This window comes from Cotesia glomerata, linkage group LG5 (genome assembly GCF_020080835.1).
Source record: "Cotesia glomerata isolate CgM1 linkage group LG5, MPM_Cglom_v2.3, whole genome shotgun sequence".
Classification (NCBI taxonomy): domain Eukaryota; kingdom Metazoa; phylum Arthropoda; class Insecta; order Hymenoptera; family Braconidae; genus Cotesia; species Cotesia glomerata.
The window spans coordinates 1095101-1116640 of record NC_058162.1 but is presented as its reverse complement, the minus strand read 5'-3'; the positions used below and the strand labels follow the sequence as shown (position 1 = coordinate 1116640).

Below are 21540 nucleotides of genomic sequence, written 5' to 3'. Positions count from 1 at the left end.
TTTAATAAACTTTTTTTCATTTTATGTAAGACGGAACAAATTGGTAATAACACTGGATAAGAACGATTAGACGAAAATTTTTTATTTCTTTTTGTGGTCATCTATTCTTATCTTCTTTTATACAAACGTTTTTTATCTGGTTGGACATCCGCTGGACCACCTTAGCAGAACAACGCGATTCGGTACGATGTGCGATGAGGAGCATCAGCGAAACTAGCCAACCGTTAAACATGAGCCCGCGGGAACTAAAGGAAAAAAGGGAAGCATGGAATTCCACCGGTTTCTCCATCAGCACTTACTCTCGTACTTTTATTATAAGCTTGGATTTATTTTAATGATTAAGTATATTTTATCTAAGCATGAGAATTGTAATCCTGATTGAGAGAATAGAGAAAATAAAGACTTAATAATAGAGACTTAGAGAAAATTTCGGGAAAAATTCATTTTAATTTAAAAAATTCTGAGATTTTTTTTCGCTAAAAATAACTTCAAATTTTTATTAGTTCAAGTAAACTTTTTTTCTGTGCATGACTCATAAGTAAAAGAGTCCACAATTTTTTTAACTGGCTGCGTATTCGGTTGAGAAGTTAAGAAAACAGTGGAAGCGGTACAAACACTTAAAAGTCGTCGGTTTACGTAATCTGAGGGTAGCACGAAAGATAGGGCCCTCAGGCTCATTCTCAATCTCTTTTTCTTTCTCTTATTAACCGTGGATCCTTATTCTACCAGCTCAAAATTACAGTCTCGATTTCTTTACCTGGAAATAAGGCCTTGCGGTTTCCTGAGCGTACGCCCTGAAGCTCCGCAAGGAAGATACTTCTCGAAAAATCAGCTCTCGAAAACCGTTCTCGTTCGACACTTGATTGCACCTCAGCTCAGACTTAAGTCTTTCTTTAGTAATATTTTTTTTTTTTCACGTCTAAATAATCTAATTGGCCTTAGAAGAACACGAGATTGTGATTTAGTAGAGTGATAAAATAATTAACTTAAAGAGAAATAATATTTTGTGGAGAAGTTTATTTTAAATCCTTTAAAATTTAAGAAAGTTTTTTTTCATCTATTTTTACAACTTGAAATTTTAAATAAAGTCTTTAGAAAATTTTTTTAATTATTCATTTAAAATAAGAATTTTATTTATAATTCAATTGAATTTTTCACTAAAAAAAAATAATATATTAATCATTGAATTCAAATTTTCAATGAAAAATCTGAAATATAATTTTTTAATGAAAAAACAATACATTAAATTCAATTTTATTAAAAAATCTTCCATTAGAAAATATACAGTAAAAAAATTTTCATCAAATTTGACACAAATATTTGTGATACTGACTGTTTTTACCCAAACTAAAGTTAATTCCACATTCTAGTGCATTAAATCAACACATAAGAATGTGAAATTCTACACACTAGAGTGTAATATTCTCTAAAAAAATTTTTACACTTTACACAATGACGAAAAATTTTTTACAGTGTAAAATTCAAAGAAACAATGAATTATTTTTCCATTAAAAATCAAAAAACCGCGTCTATAAAAATATTTCCTCAAGTGTTATAGTTCTAATCCGCATAAGTTTATAGAAATATAAACAAAAACAATTCCATGGAGTGAATAAACTAGCTTTAACTTGTCGTAAAATAAAATCCTTGCAAATAAGACCCTTTGGGGTTATAATATGCGTAGCTATTTATTCAATTTGTCGTGCACTTACCTCCTTATATTGCTTCCATCAGATAATTACGTCCACAGGGTAAACCAAGTTTGCTGTATATACAAACATGATCGCCGTCACGCGTCGCTCTTTATATTCTGTTCGAACATTATTTTCGTTTCTTATACATATATACAATGTATATATAGAGACGAGTTGCCACAAAATGGAATATTAGAGAGATATGGTGAGAATTCTTGTGGTCTTGAGGAATCTAATCGGGCATGTATATCCTGATTCTGGTATCGTCATGATGATGTGAAAGTAAAAAGAGGTAAGACATGTGAGACCGACATACATATAATATATAATATATATATATATACGGTACACATCAATACGTACGCATGTAGCACCGGTTGAGTTGGTATTCCGGTGGATCGTTTGACCAGTTTACTTCAACAGATAGAATGTCAATTTGATTTATTCGTATTGCGTGAATTACGATTCTTGTGCGTGCATATGCATAACGAGTTCATGATATCTACATTATTTTCATTTATATTCGTACATATATGTATATTAAACCTGTAAATTTATCGTTACGACTACTATACGCAGAGCTCTTCTAGCGATTGCTATTCATGGCTATCCCACACCACAACTCAACACACTACAGTTTTAAGATGCGACACCGTCAGCATTATACAGTGACGTTAAGACGTCGGCTGGACACTTAAAAATGGCGCCCACGACTTCTACATCGTAAAATATAATTACCCATCTCCCCAAGAAATGCTCGGTGCACTAATGTCCAGATCGTGCATTCCTATGTATTTTATGTCTCCTCTAAGTTCACGTTAGCCGTTTTGTTTTTAATAAAAAATTATTGAATCAAAAATTTTGATCTTAAAAGAATAACTTTACTATTTTCAAACAAGATAACCTGTATTTTAATCAAGAATTTATTTTCTTGAATTTAGACAGGCGGTAACGTTGGTTCAAGATATTACCGACTTGTTCCAAGAGTACCAAAAATTTTCGGATTTCTGTTACTTTCTATACCTTTGAAAATAAGTCTCAAAAATAAACTATTGGGTTTTTTTCTGAAGTATCTTTTGGTATTTTTAAGAAACAACTTTTTTCTTCGACCAAGAATATAAAATTCGTTAAGAAAAACAAAATTATTCTTAGTTGAAGGGAATTGTGTTTTTTGATGTCGAATTTGATTGCATTTCACGAAGATAATATACTCTTGATCGAAGTTGTAGAATTTTTCTTCACTAAAAAAACGAGTTTCAAGAAAACGAATTCTTGAATAAATACCTAAGGTTCTCTTAAAAATTATTTTCTTAGATCAAGAATAGTCCTCTTGAATCAAAAATATAAAACTCGAGACTCAAGAGAACAAATTATTGATTCAAGAATTTTAGTCTTAAATAAAGAACTTTACTATTTTCAAACAAGATAACCTGTATTTTAATCAAGAATTTATTTTTCTTGAATTAAAACAGGCGGTAACGTTGGTTCAAGATATTACCGACTTGTTGAAAGAATCCCAAAAATTCTCGGATTTATTTTATTTTCTATTTAAAAATCAGTCTTTGCGTTCTTAAATGAGAGTTGAAATAAAATATTTAAATTGAAGTATTTATTGTGTTTTAAATAAAGAAACTTTTTCTTTATTTCAATCCACTAATCCAATCAGGATCAATTACATCTCCAGCTCTTAATTATCATCCTCTCGAGTAGTAATTAAAGGTGTAGATATAAGCAGCGTGTAAATTTTAATTGTAAGCGTCAAGTCATTTTATTGAGAATGCTAGCATGTGGAATGTTTTTATATCCACAACTGTAAACGCAGAAGAATAAATCAAGCGAGAACCATAACTCAAAGTTAGACGTGGCTTATTTATATTTTTCCTTTAATTTCAACGACAATAACAATAACAATTGATTATTAATTATTATTATTTGCATTAATAATTCCGGCGGTGTCATCAAGTGCGTCTACTGAAAGAGGATAACAAAAGTAAAAACCGCTTACTGACATGTCAAATAGAATCGGAGTCTTGTTGACTCGGATATCATTGGGTCTACCACCTGGAGTGCAGGATAATCAACGCCGGTTTACGATCCACGAGATTTCAAGGATGCCAATGTCCTCCGGATACTCATCAAGGCCACTGCACTCACTCGCAATATTCATCCTGTTATTTCATACATTTCTCCAGATACATTATTTTTATTATTTAAATCGTCAACAACTTTCCCGTATCGGGCTTGAAGTGTGTCACAGGCATTAAAGTTTACATTTAATATTCATTCAATCTACATTTGCGGCATCTGCATCCCAAGTTGTATACTGCATTTATATACATATGCAAACGTCTTATGAATTTTGTGTGACTTTTGAACGCAGTACTTTGTCCGAGAAATAAAACGCTTTAATGTTTATTGGACAACATAGGTAAACCGGATCTCTGGCTCTGGCAGCTGATCGGAATCACACACGAGTAGTATGTCTGATGGAACTTAAGAGAGGAAAGGAGAAAGCCTTCTCCAAGAGGAATTCAAATTAAAAAAGACTGTGTTTTATTAATAATACTTCCAGAACTTGTCAATGAATGATAATTTTTATTTATAAGCTAAGAAAATTTTTTATTGAATATTTTACGGATGATTTATTGCTATTATTAAAAAATAAGACATTTTTATAGCAATTTACATGTAAAATTAATTTTTTTGTAGAATAAATTAAAAGCAATGTCGGATAAGTTCCTTAAAAGTAAAAAAAAAAATTTTTAGTTCAGTTATTAATACTTTGAATTTTAACTCTCTGGTAGCGAGAAAATTTAGCGACTTTGCGCCATCTGTTGGAAATTTTTAACACTATTTTGATCAAAAAATTATAAATAAAGAAATCTTTTAAAAATTACGAACAAAATTTTATGTAGACAGAGCTTGAATTTTTATATAATAAATAGCTTTCTAATATATTTTTTTTAATATGAATTAATTGAAAAATTACATTTAAAATATCTTCAATTTAAAATTTTCAAAAATCAGCCTAATCATTTATAATAAAAAATTACATTTATTTATGTATAAACATTGATTGTAAATAACAATTTATATCACACTTACAAGAAATTTTTGGGTTTTATTTGATTGATTTGCGCGATAGATCACACTTGCTTATAAAATCTAAACAATTCAAAAGTTGCCATGTTAGTTAAACAGACTGTTAATAACTGGCGCCTTCTGTAGCCTTTTTTTTATCAATTTTTTTAACAAAAAATTTTTACAATTCTGTGGGTATTTTTCGTAAATAGCCGAAAATATAAGCCTTAACATATTATTTTAATTTTTAAAATTGGTTAAGAATTAAAAGTGATCCAGCCGAAAAGTATTTTGGCAATATTTAGATTGCAAAGTGTCTAGAAATGATAAAGCCACTTTAAAAAATCCAGAGATCCAATATTTACCATCTTTTCCATTGTCACCTAACTTATTTCTGGTGGATATTCTTAACGAGTTGGCAAATACAGATCCGGTGGTTCGTAAGCGTGATATTGACACAACAGCCGGGTTTTCGTAATTCTATTCCCCGGCATCGCCTAACCACCGTAAGTTTACAAAACAGCTTAGTGAAGTAGCCTGAAGATCGAAAAAAGCAGTTTGTTATTCTTTGACAGGAGGAAGGAATATATATCCAGAAGCTGAGATGAAATGAAAGGGTAAATTCTTTAAGAAGAGATGCCCTTGGGCACCGTCCACAAGACATCAGCCTGTATACCATGTCCAGGAGTATACGAGCAGTAATATACAAGCAGCTTGCTCAAAAGGATGAGAGATTTAGAATGAAATTATGCAGATTGCAGGCTCGACTCTGATGGGCCTTGATGAGCCTCGGACCTACGTGATCCTGTTGGGACGTGCCGCGACGCTCATGCTCACTCCATCTATAGTCCAATTTATATATCTATATACATCCTTGGATCGAGTGAGAAACTAAATAATGCATCTTCATACACATCTCCAATGAAATCAGTGTGGAATCATTTATTTTGTAAACTTATTTCTCATAATTGATACTTAATCATTTTGTTACTATGTATAAAAACACAATTATTTTAATCTACTTGTGCTCAAGCTCGGAATTAAAATTTATTCGTCTTGTTCTTTATTCAAATATCTATTTTATTTTTTATTATATTTGTTTCATTATAAATAATTAAGCTGATTTTTGAAAATTTTGAATTGAAGAAATTTTAAATGCAGTTTATCAATAGATATAATAAAAAAATGTTTTAAAATGGTATTTCTAATATAAAAATTCAAGCTATGTTTGTAAATGAAATTTTGTCCTTAATTTTTGAAAAGATATTTTTATATATTAGTTTTTAAGCAAAAATAGTGTTTAAAATTTCCAACAGATGGCGCAAAGTCGCTCAATTTTTTCGCTACAAGAGAGTTTAAATTTAAAGTATTAATAATTGAACTTAAAATTTTTTTTTTAATCTTTTAAATAACTTACTTACAATTTATAAAAAATTAAAATATTGGGAATTAAAATTTATTCGCATTGTTTTTAATTTGAATATCTATTTATTTTATTTTTTTTTTATAACGATCTAGTGAGTTAACTAACGTAATTTGATAAAAAATCAAATGGCCATACTGGATAATAATATGGAAATTAGTAAATTCAAATATTTATCAATGAAAGGTGCAATGCAAAATAATCTTAGGGATCGGCCAGTATAACTTATCACGCGTTAAATTCACTTAATTTTGTAATTTTTAAGTATCATCTGATATGATACGTGTATTTTATTTAATACCATACAGTGTTGCTAAATTGATAGACTCTCTTACACCAGATTAGCCCTGTTACATGATGCTCAGGAAATTGTAATGAATGCCAGGAGCTGTGGGAAGAGGCCGGGTTTCTTCCTATACGTTAACCGTGGAATCACAAACGCGTGCACATTTATAATATACACGGATGCTTTTGCTATAAATATAAGTTGTTGTTGTTATTATTATTGTACACCTGTTTTAATCTCCATCTATGTGACACAAGCCTCTTGAGAAGCGCGATCTCTGACCTAAGATGATTTGTGATAAGATCTAGAATCTTATTTCATCCTCAGTAACTCTGAATTGCCTGCTATGCCTGCGCTCACATAAAAGAAGAATGTAAAGTTACTCACTTCAAAGACTTCTGAAAGATATAGCCGACAGATTTTATGAAAGTTATGTCTATCAAGAAGTCCCATCATTTTTTTTTTTTTTTTTTTTTTTTTTTTTTTTTTCAATAGAACAGTGAAATGAAATTTTTAAAATATCATCAATGACTTACTACTTATCATTGAGGATTATATTAAGATAACTTATTGATAGGCTTATCTATAATAATGATAGAAAAAATTGTATTAATTTTAAAAAAATCTAGCAGAAAAATTTAATTCTTGAGTAGAAAAAAAATTTTCTTGACTTAAATTAATTATATTAAACAAAATAAATTTTTTTTTGTTTAAAAAATGTTTCAAAAATTTTTTTCTATTAAAAAATTTAATTAAATAAAATTCAACTTGATTTTTTGGTTAAAAATTTTTTTTTTGCATCAATTTTACTTCTTTTATTTAAATGCAAATTACTGATAAAAATTTGACTAAAAACTAAATTAATCTATTGATCAATGATCCTTGATGAAAATAAAAATTGCATCTGGCAGTAAATAATACTACCAATAAATTCTTAAAAATATTAACATGACTTATTTATTTTCATCGAGTCGTAATATATGTGTATATCTGCAACAACATCAAAGAAGTTTAACTCCAACCGTTTGCAAAGGTTACACGCACTTGTTTTTCACCCGTAAAAATGGTTTATTCATCCATCACGGCTAAAAAATAACTCGAAAACAGGTTATTCGATTTTCCCGGTAATTACAATCAAATATATATCATTAAATTTGTTGATTTTCTCGGTGTTTACTAGAACACGTTACACGCACCGCCGGAATGCTACTTTTCTTTATCTTGGATAATAATCTTAAAAATACCGAGAAGAAATCTCTTGAGGACTTATTAACGATTTACCTGTCTGCAATTAGTGTTAATTTGATAATGCAAATTTTTATTTTAAACAACACTGAAAAAACTTGCAATAAAAAAAAAAAAAAAAAAAAAAAACAGTAATTTTCGACCTTGTATCTTGTGAACGGTTGACATTTTTAAAGATATAAGCTCATCCCGACATTACACTCATCAAGACCTTTCATTTGAGTACCCACATAAATTTTTCATATATTTATATATATTATATATATGTATATATGATAAATATATCAAAAATGCATGTGGGTACTCAAATGAAAGCTCTTGATGAGTGTAATATCGGGATGAGCTTATATCTTTAAAAATGTCAATAGTTAAGAAAGTACAATACAATTTAACATAATTAAGAAACGACCTTGTATTTTGTGAACTATTGACATTTTTAAAGATATAAGCTCACTCCGACATTACACTCATCAAGACCTTTCGTTTGAGTACCCACATCAATTTTTCATATATTTATATATATTATATATATGTATATATGATAAATATATAAAAAATGCATGTGGGTACTCAAATGAAAGCTCTTGATGAGTTTAACGTCGGGATGAGCTTATATTTTTAAAAACATCAATAGTTAAGAAAGTACAGTGCAATTTAACAAAATTCATTATTTGATAAAGCAAAATTTTATTTATTTAAATTTCACAAGTCACGGCAATCACATAGAGACTGCAAGGTTGCTAGTTTCTTTTATTTTATTTCTTTTAAAAGTTAATTTTTTTAGTGTAGAAAAAAAAAGATTTTATCAGTACGTGTATAATTAAATGTACACATCAGATTATTAGTAATAAAAAATCCCATCAGTGGTTCCTGTCAAATAGAGTACATTAAGTGATTACTTATAGCCGGAGCTCAACTCAAAAGATTTCATAACATTGGATAAAAAATGAGTTACCTCCTGGACACAGACTAGACAGGATCTATGGAGATCGATTGATTCGTAAGCCGCAAACATGCCTCTCACGTTTTTAGTTTACTCGCTTACACTGCCTGAGGCGTCGGAACTCCAATACATGATACTCATATAATATCTACATGTATGTAACCGTGAAGCGGATGGCGGTGGTGATCTTGCGGGAAAAAGAGGAAAAGAGAGGGTAGGCGTAAACGCTTTTAGCTCCGCACACACACATTAGTATCCTCTACGACTTAGCAGTTGTCTCTGTCTTTGTCGTTGTTCCAGAAGGTGCCGAGCTGAAAGTACTTTTCCTCTTTCTTCATCACCGACTTAACTCCCTTCCTTAAGGCCCAAGGGGCCCCACTATTCCACTTGGGGCTGAACGACCAAAGAACACTCTACTCAGTGTCCGCGCAACCGTAAGCGATCGTGCAAGTTTATTGTGAGTTTCTTCTCTATTATTTCTTCTAAAAAATCTTCAAAGTGTTTTCGTTAATTTGTTTATCTTCGCTCTCGACATTAATTGCTCCAAATGTCGGAGGTATTTTTTAAAAATACTCCAGTACAAATGATCAAACTAAGAAGAAGAAGAAGAAATGGAGAATATAATGATAATTTAAGACGGTGAATTGCATTCTCGATACAAAGATTGACTAATTTCGATGTGGATGATAAAAAACTAATAAGAAGAAATAGTTTTTGTGGGAAGAAAAACGACACGCGAGGCAATCACGTAAGAAAGCAATAGCCGGCTGGCGATTCACGATGTGAGTGGATACGAGTGAAGAAGTTGAGAGAAAAGTTAACCAACTGCCGAGCAAGTGGCTTGTCTGGAGTTCCGAGATACGCGACTTGTATTAAAACGTTAATCTTTCCTCCACTACCGGTTATATATATTTATATATATATATATATATATATATATAAATTTATTAGGGTGTATCAAAAAAATTTCTAATAAATATTTTGTCAAATTTTGAGATTTAGAAAGCCGCAAATACGAATTTTTTGCTTTTCTTGGGAAGAAATAGATGAAAACTTTGCAATTTTACGAGAATTTTACAAATTAGTGTGGCTAAGATTTTTTTTAGGAAATTTAACGATCTATAAAAAGGTATCTTGTGATTTTTTGATAAAATTCATTTTTTTTTAATTATTTTAAGTTAAAAAAACAGATCTTAAATTGTCAGTTTTTCTCTTATTTAAGGCGAAATTGTGATTATTGTTGAAATAAAAATTTTTTATCTATTTCGGAGAACATCTAAACCAAAAATTAAGAATGAATATTTTTTTTTAACTCGAATTTTGATGTTTTTTTTAAAGAATTTTATCTAAATAATAATAATTTCGCCAGAAATTAAATAAAATTTCATAATTTAGGTAAATTTATCCTCAAATAACTTTTGAAAAAAATGAATTTATTGAAAAATCATAAGATACACAGAAAAAAAATGTTTTTAAATCAAGAATATAATTTTGAAGAATTTAATCTTGATTTGAGTATAAAAATTCTTGAACTAAATAAATTTTTCTTGATTTAAGGAAATTCTATTCAAGAATTTTTCGTCTTGATTAAAGACAATTTCCCTCTTAAAAATTATTTTCTTCGTTCAAGAATTTTTCTCTTGAATCAAGTTAATTTTTTTATCAGTGTACCTTTTTTGTAGAGCGTTAAATTTTCTACAGAAAATATATATATTTTTTGATATCTTATCGATCTTTTTGATAAAATAACAAAGTTTAATAATATTTCTTCCTACGTTCCCCCATGAAAAAAAAATATATTAAAAATCTATAAAAAATATAAAAATATATTAAAAATATGTATAGTAAATATATTTTTAATAACTAACTTTTAGCCGATTTTCATATATATTTTAAATATATTTTAGATATATTCAAAATATATCTTAAGATACATAGCTAAAAATATAAAAAAAATATATTTGAAATGTATAAAATATATATAAAAATCGACCAAAAGTTAGTTATTAAAAATATATTTACTATACATAATTTATATATTTTTTATGTATTTCGACATATATTTTTTTTTTCATGGGGGTTATTAAAAATAAAAATTAAGAATTTAAATTTTGACTGGATCGAAAAAAAATCATCAATTTTTTTGCTACACCCTAATATGATATTACCCTTGATTTAAATTATTTTTTGCACTAACCGGAGTACTTTTATCACAGGCTCAGAAGTGGATTTTATAAAAATTAAATGGAAGAAAAAATAAAAATAGTGAAGTTTAAAAAATAAGACCTTAAAAGCTGGAAATATAAAAAAAAAAAAAGTGATAGTGATCATTTAAAAGTTGTAAGGAGGGAGAAAAAGAAGACAAGGTGACAGAGACGATAAGAAAGGATGCATCAATCATTAATTTACCCGGAAAAGAGTGTACCGAGATGTCGAGCTTGGCTAGAAGGAGGCAGACTAGTTTGCTCTTTGGCTCGAAGCGCTGGTGGGCGACGGGGTGCTGGGCGACGCGGGCCCATCAGGAAGCTTATTTGCGGAAGCTCTACGGGAGGAAAAACTCCCAGGCGAACGTCAACCCTGCCCTGGACCTCCAGGAGCCCGGGAGCTGGATCTCATCAGCGAGGCCCAACTCGGACGGGAATTCCGCTCCGGGATGTTGCCTCGAAGACATTATAAGAGGCGAAGACTCTGGGGTAGGTGGGGGAGGGACGGAAATATCCGGGGCCTCGGTATTAGCCAGTCCTCGAGCCAGTCCCACGGAAAAATGTGTTCAATTTCTTACCGGTGCGCGTGTCTGCGTTCCGCACGATTACTTAAGCGATTCACTCAATCATGAACAAAGGCAGAATCCCCGAGTAGTCGCTAGGTGCACTGAATTCAACGATTACCATGGTGATGGTGTTGTTAACTGCGGGTATCAGGATGAGTAAGTCTAAGTCCATTTTCTTTCAAGATCCTCCCTGCTATTTTTAAATTAACAAACAAATGAATAAAAAGAAAAAAGGATGAGTTATAATAAATGTATACGGGTAAAACAAATTTGTAGTAACAGAACCGTGACGCCCCTTACTTTTTCCCCCGTGGGAATAAGCCGACAAGTATTCTTCTGGAAGGTCATTGTCGTTAAACAAACCATCTTTAATATCTCTGTTAGATCCTTATTTTTTTTTAATATATATAAAACATCGACAGGAATATTAATTTGAGATAGTTTATATTAACGAGTCGCCTGGATCCGAAGTATTAATTCTCGTTAGGGTACGAGCACCCGCGGGTTCTTCACTTAAAGAATCATCCTTCAATACGCTCATTAAGGTTAAAAATTGTTTTTCTTAGTTCAAGAATTTTTTTTAAATTAGTAGGATAAAAAAAATTGAATAATTTCAAAATCTATTTCTGGGTACATAAAAATGACCTTGTATCTCGTGAATTATTGACCTTTTTAAAGATATAAGCTCATCTTGATGTTACACTCAACGAGACCTTTCATTTGAGTACCCACATCAATTTTTCATATATTTATATATATTATATATATACATTTATGAAAAATATATGAAAATGCATATGGGTACTCAAATGAAAGCTCTTGATGAGTGTAACATCAAGATGAGCTTATATCTTCAATAGCATCATTAAATGACAAAATACAACATCATTTCTTAATTATTGATATTTTTAAAGATATAAGTTCACCCTGACATTATACTCATCGAGACCTTTCATTTGAGTATCCACATGCATTTTGATCTATTTTTCACATATATATATATAAATATATAAAATATATGAAAAATTGATGTGGGTACTCAAATGAAAGGTCTCCATGAATGTAACAACGGGATGAGCTTATATCTTTAAAAATGTCAATAATTCACAAGATACAAGGTCATTTCTTAATTATTGACATTTTTGAAGATATAAGCTCTTTTTTTATGCAATAATACGGCAAAAAGCATAATTATTGATTGTTTTTAATTTTATTCTTGCTGGTAATATCTTTTTTTTTAGAAAATTTTTCGTACTATATTTAGGAATTATTTTTTTTTATTTAAAAAAATTTTAAATCAAAAATTGATAACTCAAAATTTTCTTTTAAATTTTAAATTTGATAAATAAATTTTTTAAAATTATTAAACTCTTAAAAGTAATTGTCAAGATTTTTTTTCTTCAATAAATTTTTTTTAATAAAAACTAACAACCTTGCAGTCACTATGTGAACTATAAACAAGTAAAATTTTGCTTTATTAAATAATGACTTTTGTTAAATTGCACTGTACTTTTTTAACTATTGACTTTTTCAAAGATATAAGCTTATCCTGATGTTATAGTCATCAAGAGCTTTCATTTGAGTACCCACATGCATTTTTGACATATTTTTCATATATACATTTATATAATATATATAAATATATAAAATATATGAAAAATTGATGTGGGTACTCAAATGAAAGGTCTCGATGAGTGTAATGTCAGGGTGAGCTTATATCTTTAATAATGTCAACAATTAAGAAAGTACAGTGCAACTTAACAAAATTCATTATTTAATAAAGCAAAATTTCAATTTTTTTACCATAATTTACTTGTTAAAAAATTTTTTAAATTATCAAATATCTGCTAAATTAATTTTCATAAAAAATAAAAAAAGAATTTATATCTTCCTGAAAATATTCTGCCCACAAGAATATTGTTATTGAGTGAAAATATTTTTTTTTCCGTGTACTCGTTAGTAAATAATCACCCGGGGGTTCTCTACACAGACTCATTCAATAATAATTTTATTTCACTACCTCTGCTATACATATATATGCACACATAGAAGCATAAAATGTATTCTGGGTCTTATTTTTAATAAACATTAATTCATTAATATTGCACTCCTTCAACAGCTCGATACTGGACGCTTCGTCTTATCTTATCCTGTCTCTTATTTCTCAGCGTCTTATTCAGTAGGGCCGTATATTAAGTAAGCTTCGATTTTATTAAATTGGATCCGCACGCGCGTCTTCATTGCGCAATAACCGGTGATTTACAGCCCGCAAATCGCCTACAGCGATTAGACCAGAAAATGATCCCGCGGAGTGCTTAATTGGCGCGACGCCCTTCGAGATAATCTTTTATTTGCAAAAACCGCAAACTATTTAATCCTCGTCAATATATTTATAATATAGATATAGATATATAATGTAAAATATAAAATACAAATTATTAATAATGATTGTATTGTTGTTTTTTTAACAGGAAGGTGTGCAGGAGCTGCAGATGTCCGCGGGAGGATCACCACCGGACGAGTATCAAGTCAACGGACTCATCGATGGCAATGGCAATGGCATTTCAAAACACCAGTACATCCTCTCCGAGCGGCGGAGGTATTCCTCCTCATCAAGAACCGTTTAAGAGCCCCATCGAGGCACCACCTGCGCTCCAAGACCCTCTTATACATCACCATCAGCGACTTTCTCAGAGCGATGACGATAGCGGTTGCGCGCTTGAAGAATACACGTGGGTCCCGCCGGGCCTCAGACCCGACCAGGTAATTAGTTTTGTTATACGCTTCGGTAATAATAAAAAAACTGAGAAAAAAATAATTCGAAATTTAAATCTTGTTTTGAGATATTCGGCTTGAAATAATTCACTTGTGAGTCAAGAATAAATTCAAAAATTATTGATTCAAAAATGTTAGTCTTAAACGAAGAACTTTACTATTTTTAAACAAGATAACTGATAGAATTTATTTTTCTTGAATTTAGACAGGCGGTAACGTTGGTTCAAGATATTACCGACTTGTTCCAAGAATACCAAAAATTTTCCGATTTCTGTTACTTTCTATACCTTTAAAAATAAGTCTCAAATAAATTTCAGAATGGGTTAAAATAAAATATTGGGTATTGTTTTGAAGTATCTTTTGGTATTTTTAAGCAACAATTTTTTTCTTCAACCAAGAATATAAAATTCTTCGAGAAAAACAAAATTATTCTTAGTTGAAGGGAATTGTGTTTTTTGATGTCGAATTTGATTGCATCTCACGAAGATAATATACTCTTGATCGAAGTTGTAGAATTTCTCTTCACTAAGAAAACGAGTTTCAAGAAAACAAATTCTTGAATAAATACCTAAGGTTCTCTTAAAAATTATTTTCTTACACTGATAGAAGGATTTGTTTATAGTTAAAAATATTTGTTAATATTTAACAAATCATTTATTAGAGACCACTTTTTAGTCCTTAACAAATATTTCTTAGTATTTAAAAAGATTTATTAATATTTAATAAATGAATATCTGATTTATTAAATACAAACAAATCATTTTAAATACTAAGAAATATTTGTTTGATACTAAAAAATGGTCTCTAATAAATGATTTGTTAACTATTAACAAATATTTTTTTAATACAAATAAATCCTTCTATCAGTGTAGATCAAGAATCGTCCTCTTGAATCAAGAATATAAAACTCGAGACTCAAGAGAACAAATTATTGATTCAAGAATTTTAGTCTTAAACAAAGAACTTTACTATTTTCAAACAAGATAACCTGTATTTTAATCAAGAATTTATTTTTCTTGAATTAAAACAGGCGATAACGCTGGTTCAAGATATAACCGACTTGTTAAAAGAATCCCAAAAATTCTCGGATTTATTTTATTTTTTATTTAAAAATCAGTCTTTGCGTTTTTAAATGAGAGTTGGAATAAAATATTTAAATTGAAGTATTTATTGTGTTTTAAATAAAGAAACTTTTTCTTTATTTCAACGCACTAATCCAATCAGGAGCAATTACATCTCCAGCTCTTAATTATCATCTTCTCGAGTAGTAATTAAAGGTGTAGATACAAGCAGCGTGTAAATTTTAATTGTAACAATAAAAATATTTCAATCACTTGAGTTCAGCAAAAAATAACTCTGAATTTTTTCCCTAAGGTTCATTTGTACTTCAGTTCGCTACCGGAGGAGAAGATTCCTTACGTCGGGAGTGCGGGGGAAAGGGAGCGAGTGAAGCAGCTGCTACAGCAGTTGCCGCCTCATGATAACGAGGCGCGATACTGCAGTGGCCTCAGCGAGGAGGAAAAACGAGAGCTTCGCGTGTTTGCTGCTCAGAGGAAACGTGAGGCCCTTGGTCGAGGACATGCGAGTCAAGTAGAACGACCTCACGGTACCGATTGTCGTGAATGCAACAGGGCAATCACCGCCGGGGAAATGGCCATCGGAGCCAGCAGAGCTGGGCCCACCGCACTTTGGCACCCCGCCTGCTTCATTTGCTGCATTTGCAAGCAATTGCTGGTTGATCTCATTTACTTTTGGCGCGAGGGTAGGCTCTACTGCGGAAGACACCACGCTGAAACTCTCAAGCCAAGATGCTGCGCTTGCGATGAAATTATTCTCGCGGATGAGTGCACCGAGGCCGAGGGGAGAGCTTGGCACATGAGACACTTTGCGTGTCTCGAGTGCGATCGACAGGTATAATCTACTTTTATAATAATTGTTATTATTCTAATGGAAATTTGTTGGAAATGTTTATATTTATATTCACTGGTGCTATTTATGAGAATTTTTTTATAATAGAAAATGATACCATGTAAATCAACTACATGGAGAGAAATTATTCTTGTAATTATTCCTATACGGTTTGAAAAGAGAAAAGTATACACTGAAAAAAACAGTTACTTAAGTAGAAAAATTCTTGAATGAAAAATTTATTTTTTCTTTTAAGACAAAACTCTTAAAAATTAGTTTTTTGGTTTAAAAGTTTTTTAGATCATATAATTAAGAAATGACATTGTATCTTGTGAACTATTGACATTTTTAAAGATATAAGCTCATCCCGATGTTACACTCATCAAGACCTTTCATTTGAGTACCCACATCAATTTTTCATATATTTTATATATTATATATATGTATATATGAAAAATATATCAAAAATGCATGTAGGTACTCAAATGAAAGCTCTCGATGAGTGTAACATCGGAATGAGCTCATATCTTTGATAATGTCAATAGTTAAGAAAGTACAATGCAATTTAACAAATACCTTGTGAACTATTGACATTTTTGAAGATATAAACTCACCTTGTCATTACACTCATCGAGACCTTTCATTTGAGTACCCACATCAATTTTTAATATATTTCATATAGTTATATACATTACATATATGTATATATGAAAAATATATCAAAAATGCATGTGGGTACTCAAATGAAAGCTTTTGATGAGAGTAACATCGGGATGAGCTTATTTCTTTAAAAACATCAATAGTTAAGAAAGTACAGTGCAATTTAACATAGTTAAAAAACGAACGTATCTTGTGAACTATTGACATTTTTAAAGATATAAGCTCATCCCGATGTTACACTCATCAAGACCTTTTATTTGAGTACCCACATCAATTTTTCATATATTTTATATATTTATATATATATATATGAAAAATATATCAAAAATGCATGTGGGTATTTAAATAAAAGCTCTCGATGATTGTAACATCGGGATGAGCTTATATCTTTAAAAACGTCAATAGTTAAGAAAGTACAGTGCAATTTAACATAATTAAGAAATTACCTTGTATCGTGTAAACTATTGACATTTTTAAAGATCTAAACTCATCCCGATGTTATACTCATCAAGACCTTTCATTTGAGTGCCCACATCAATTTTTCATATATTTTATATATTTATATGTATTATATATATATATGTATATATGATAAATATATCAAAAATGCATGTGGGTACTTAAATGAAAGCTTTTGATGAGATTAACATCAGGATGAGCTTATATATTTAAAAACGTCAATAGTTAAGAAAGTACAGTGCAATTTAACATAATTAAAAAATTACCTTGTATCTTTAAAAAAACCAAAAATTGTAAAATATCTTCAAATTGCAGCTTGGCGGCCAACGATACGTAATGCGAGAAGGACGACCGTACTGTCTGCATTGTTTCGACGCGTCTTTCGCGGAATATTGTGACAGCTGCGGCGAGCCAATCGGGGTAGACCAGGGTCAAATGTCGCACGAGGGTCAACACTGGCACGCTACCGAGGCGTGTTTTTGCTGCGCTACCTGCCGAACGTCTCTTCTTGGGCGACCTTTTCTTCCGCGAAGAGGCGCAATTTATTGCAGCATCGCCTGCAGCAAGGGTGAGCCACCTACGACCCCAAGCGACTCGTCAGCCGGGCCTCCAATAGCTCCGCCGCCTCCTTCATTTCCCAAGTGAGTTTTCTTTAAATCCAGTTTGTTTTTCTTCTCACAAAATTTATTTTTCTAACTTAATGGTGTCTTATTTCAGACAAAACAGGAAACTGCCTCCGCCAACGCCAAGTGAGGGGTCTTCTAGCCCGCCACTATCAACAACGAGGCATCATACCATTGCACATACCTCTGGCTCAGCTAGAAATTCTCCTAGAGTATCAAGAAAACATTACCAAGGCTCTACGTCACTTGCAACAACTCCCACGCAGATTTCTACCTTTGATTTTACTTGTGAAAGCCTTCCGAATGCTGGGTCACGATCTGCTGGCTTGGACAGAGTTATTTTAGAACGTAATCTTGAAAGGCTTTTACAAGAGCGTAATACTCACACGGAAGAAACAAATCCCAGTGAACTTGGAAGGTAGATCATTTTTTTTGCTACCAAAATTTATTAATCACATTTAAAAAAATTTATTCAATGATTTTTTTTATATTCTTAATTAATATTTAGCTTGGATATTTTTTTAAATAAATTTTAAAAAGTATTTTACTCTCACAGGATCAATTAGTAATTATTTTATTTATAAATTTGATGGGAAAAAATTAATATTAAAAAAAATTAATTAAATATCTAATTTAATTAAACAAAACCTTTTTTAAAATAAAAATATTCCAGTCAAAAAAATTTTATTTATTCTATTAATTAGATTAATTAATATTTAAGGTAAAAGCCCCAATATATGATCATATACTGGTACGTGATCATCTATTGGGGCTTTTACCTTAATATTAATATTTAATTTATTAAATTTTCAAAAATTTATTAAGATTTAATATTTAATTTAATTTTTTAGGTACAAAAAAAATTAATGATCAAATTTTATTTAATGCAAAATTTTATTCTATAGTAAGAGAAAAAAAAAATTTTTTTTTAAATATGAAAATTTTTTTTCTAAAAAATTAATTTGATTAAAATTTTTGACAACTTTATTTTTTGATGATTTTAATACAAAAATTTTTTTTTGAAAATTTTCTACTATTTTATTTTTTAGCTGAAAAAATAAAATAGAGAATTTTTAACAAAATAATTTCTTGTTACAAAAATTTTAAAATAAATTTTAAGTATATTTAAAATTTATCATTATAAATGAACTATTTTATAAAACGATATAAAATTTCTTAAAAGCAGAAATTAAGCTCGATTTTTTATCATCTAAATTATAAAAATAAAAAGTAATCTTTAGCTATTATATATATTTATATTATTAAGACAAATAACATGTTCTACTAATGATTATAATTCAAACAGGCTAATGCAAGCAAGAGATCGTGAACCATTACGATGTATACAAAACTCAACGCCAACTCATGCGTCAAGTATGCCAGAGCTACCTCCACCTCCTCATCTATTAACTCAACATTCGACGACGATTTCACCACAAACGCCTCCACCGCCGTCGCCACCGCCTCTCCCTCATTTAATACCAAACATCTCAACTGACAGCACGGACCTTTGTGGTAATCCTGCTCCAATAACAGACCCACCCACACCCACATCCAGGCGAGTAAGATTCGAAGGAGACGAAGCCCAAGCTCTGTCTACGTCTACGATGCCGCTCACAAACAACCCCTGCTCATCATCTTCGCCGTCAAAACTTCATGTTCCTCGGTCGCGTAGTTTGCAGCCTGAACAAGTTGCCAGTACTTCGTGGGGTAACTCATGTTTTTTTTATTTATTTAACTTTATTAAATAATGAATTTTGTTAAATTGCACTGTACTTTCTTAACTATTGACGTTTTTGAAGATATAAGCTCATCCCGATGCTATACTCAGCAAGAGCTTTCATTTGTGCACCCACATGCATTTTTGATATATTTTTCATATATACATGTATATAATATATATAAATATATGAAAAATTGATGTGGGTACTCAAATGAAAGGTCTCGATGAGTATAACATCAGGATGAGCTTATATCTTTAAAAATGTCAATAGTTCACAAGATAATTGTTAAATTGCACTGTACTCTCTTAACTATTGACGTTTTTGAAGATATAAGCTCATTGCGATGTTACGCTCATCAAGAGCTTTCATTTGAGTACCCACATGTATTTTTAATATATCTATCACATATACATATATATATATATAAAATATATAAAAAATTGATGTGGGTACTCAAATAAAAGGTCTCGATGAGTGTAATGTCAAGATGAGCTTATATCGTTAAAAATGTCAATAGTTCATAAGATATTTGTTAAATTGCACTGTACTTTCTTAACTTTTGACCTTTTTAAAGATATACGCTCATCCCGACGTTATACTCATCAAGAGCTATCATTTGAGTACCCGCATGCATTTTTGATATATTTTTCATAAATACATATATATAATATATATATAAATATATAAAATAAATGAAAAATTGATGTGGGTACTCAAATGAAAGGTCTCGATGAGTGTGACATCAATATGAGCTTATATCTTTAAAAATGTCAATAGTTCACAAGATGCAAGGTCATTTCTTAATTGTTTGACGGTTTTTAATTATTTGAATAATTTATTTAAAAAAAAAAAAATTCTATAATAAATTATTAACAAACTATTTTAATTTTTTTTTCCAGAAAATGCTGGCCGCATTACAAGACACGACGATGAAGAAAGTTGTTGTTCGACATGTAGTTCTTCTAGTAGCTCAGACGAAGCAGCAGCCTACGCGTTACCACCTAGAAGAGCTTATGGTGGTGTGAGAATATCCTACGTACCTAATGACGCAGTAGCATGTGCAAAAAGACGCGGACAAAATCTATCACAGTCTCAAAAAGAAGCTGACAAATGTATTTTATCTTGATTACTGTTAATTTTATTATTATATTTTATGGAAATTAAAATAAAAAAAACAAGTGATCATATTAATTGTTTACTATTAGAATATAAAAATGTCATCAAAAATTATTTTATTGATCATTGCATATCATAAAAAAGTAATTATTGTATTTTTTGCTTTTCGTAAGCTTTTGTATATAAACATAGCATTTTATTTCTTTTATATTTAGTATTATAATTATAATAAGGTAAATTAATTTTAAATAGTTTATTTTAGTGTTAAAATCATATTGATTTTTTTGTAAATATAAATGGTGGATAAATTTCCATTAAAAATGTATTAAAAAAAAAAATTTGCTACTACTTTTATCAAAATGGATTTTTTATTTATTTTATTACCTAGTAATTTGCTTTTAAATTTATTTACAAGCCATTAATAAATAAATAATTTTACTAATTTTATTTTGACTCATTATTATTTATGAATTTATAAAAACCACATATTACCCATTTTTTACGACTTTAACACAAGCACGTTAGTATTGAGAGTGTTTTTTGCAGTAGATAATAAATAAGGATTGTAAAAACCTTAATGATCAAAGTTTATATAAAAACGATCATCAAGCTTGTGGCTTATAAATTACATCTTTAAAAAAAGTTAATTTCAAAAATTAAAATTGTTTAATAAAAGTAAGAATGTTGTTACAAAAACTTAGATTATATTTTACATCAGTGAGATCGTGTGTGGAATTAAATCTTATGATGTAATAAAATGTTTTTTAGCCTCATATATATGGTCATAAAATATAAAATTTATTCCCATTGATTATTAGGCTGCATTCAAAAAT

General features: G+C 30.1%; 1 protein-coding gene across 4 annotated transcripts in view; it reads left to right on the top strand.

The window, feature by feature from the left end:
- The window catches only part of LOC123266234 (protein prickle-like), an 87752-nt gene extending 66951 nt beyond the window's left edge, over window positions 1-20801 (top strand). For 3 of the 4 annotated variants that reach the window (XM_044730351.1, XM_044730353.1, XM_044730352.1), the window contains 6 exons: window positions 13914-14205; window positions 15592-16128; window positions 17560-17885; window positions 17962-18285; window positions 19174-19577; window positions 20491-20801. In XM_044730351.1, coding sequence (XP_044586286.1) covers window positions 13914-14205; window positions 15592-16128; window positions 17560-17885; window positions 17962-18285; window positions 19174-19577; window positions 20491-20717 — 2110 coding nt within the window. In that variant the 3' untranslated portion in view covers window positions 20718-20801. Of the gene's footprint in view, window positions 1-9085; window positions 9574-10888; window positions 11599-13913; window positions 14206-15591; window positions 16129-17559; window positions 17886-17961; window positions 18286-19173; window positions 19578-20490 lie in introns of those variants that run through there. The other variant, XM_044730350.1, reaches the window with a different exon arrangement.
- Window positions 20802-21540: the final 739 nt, after the last annotated feature.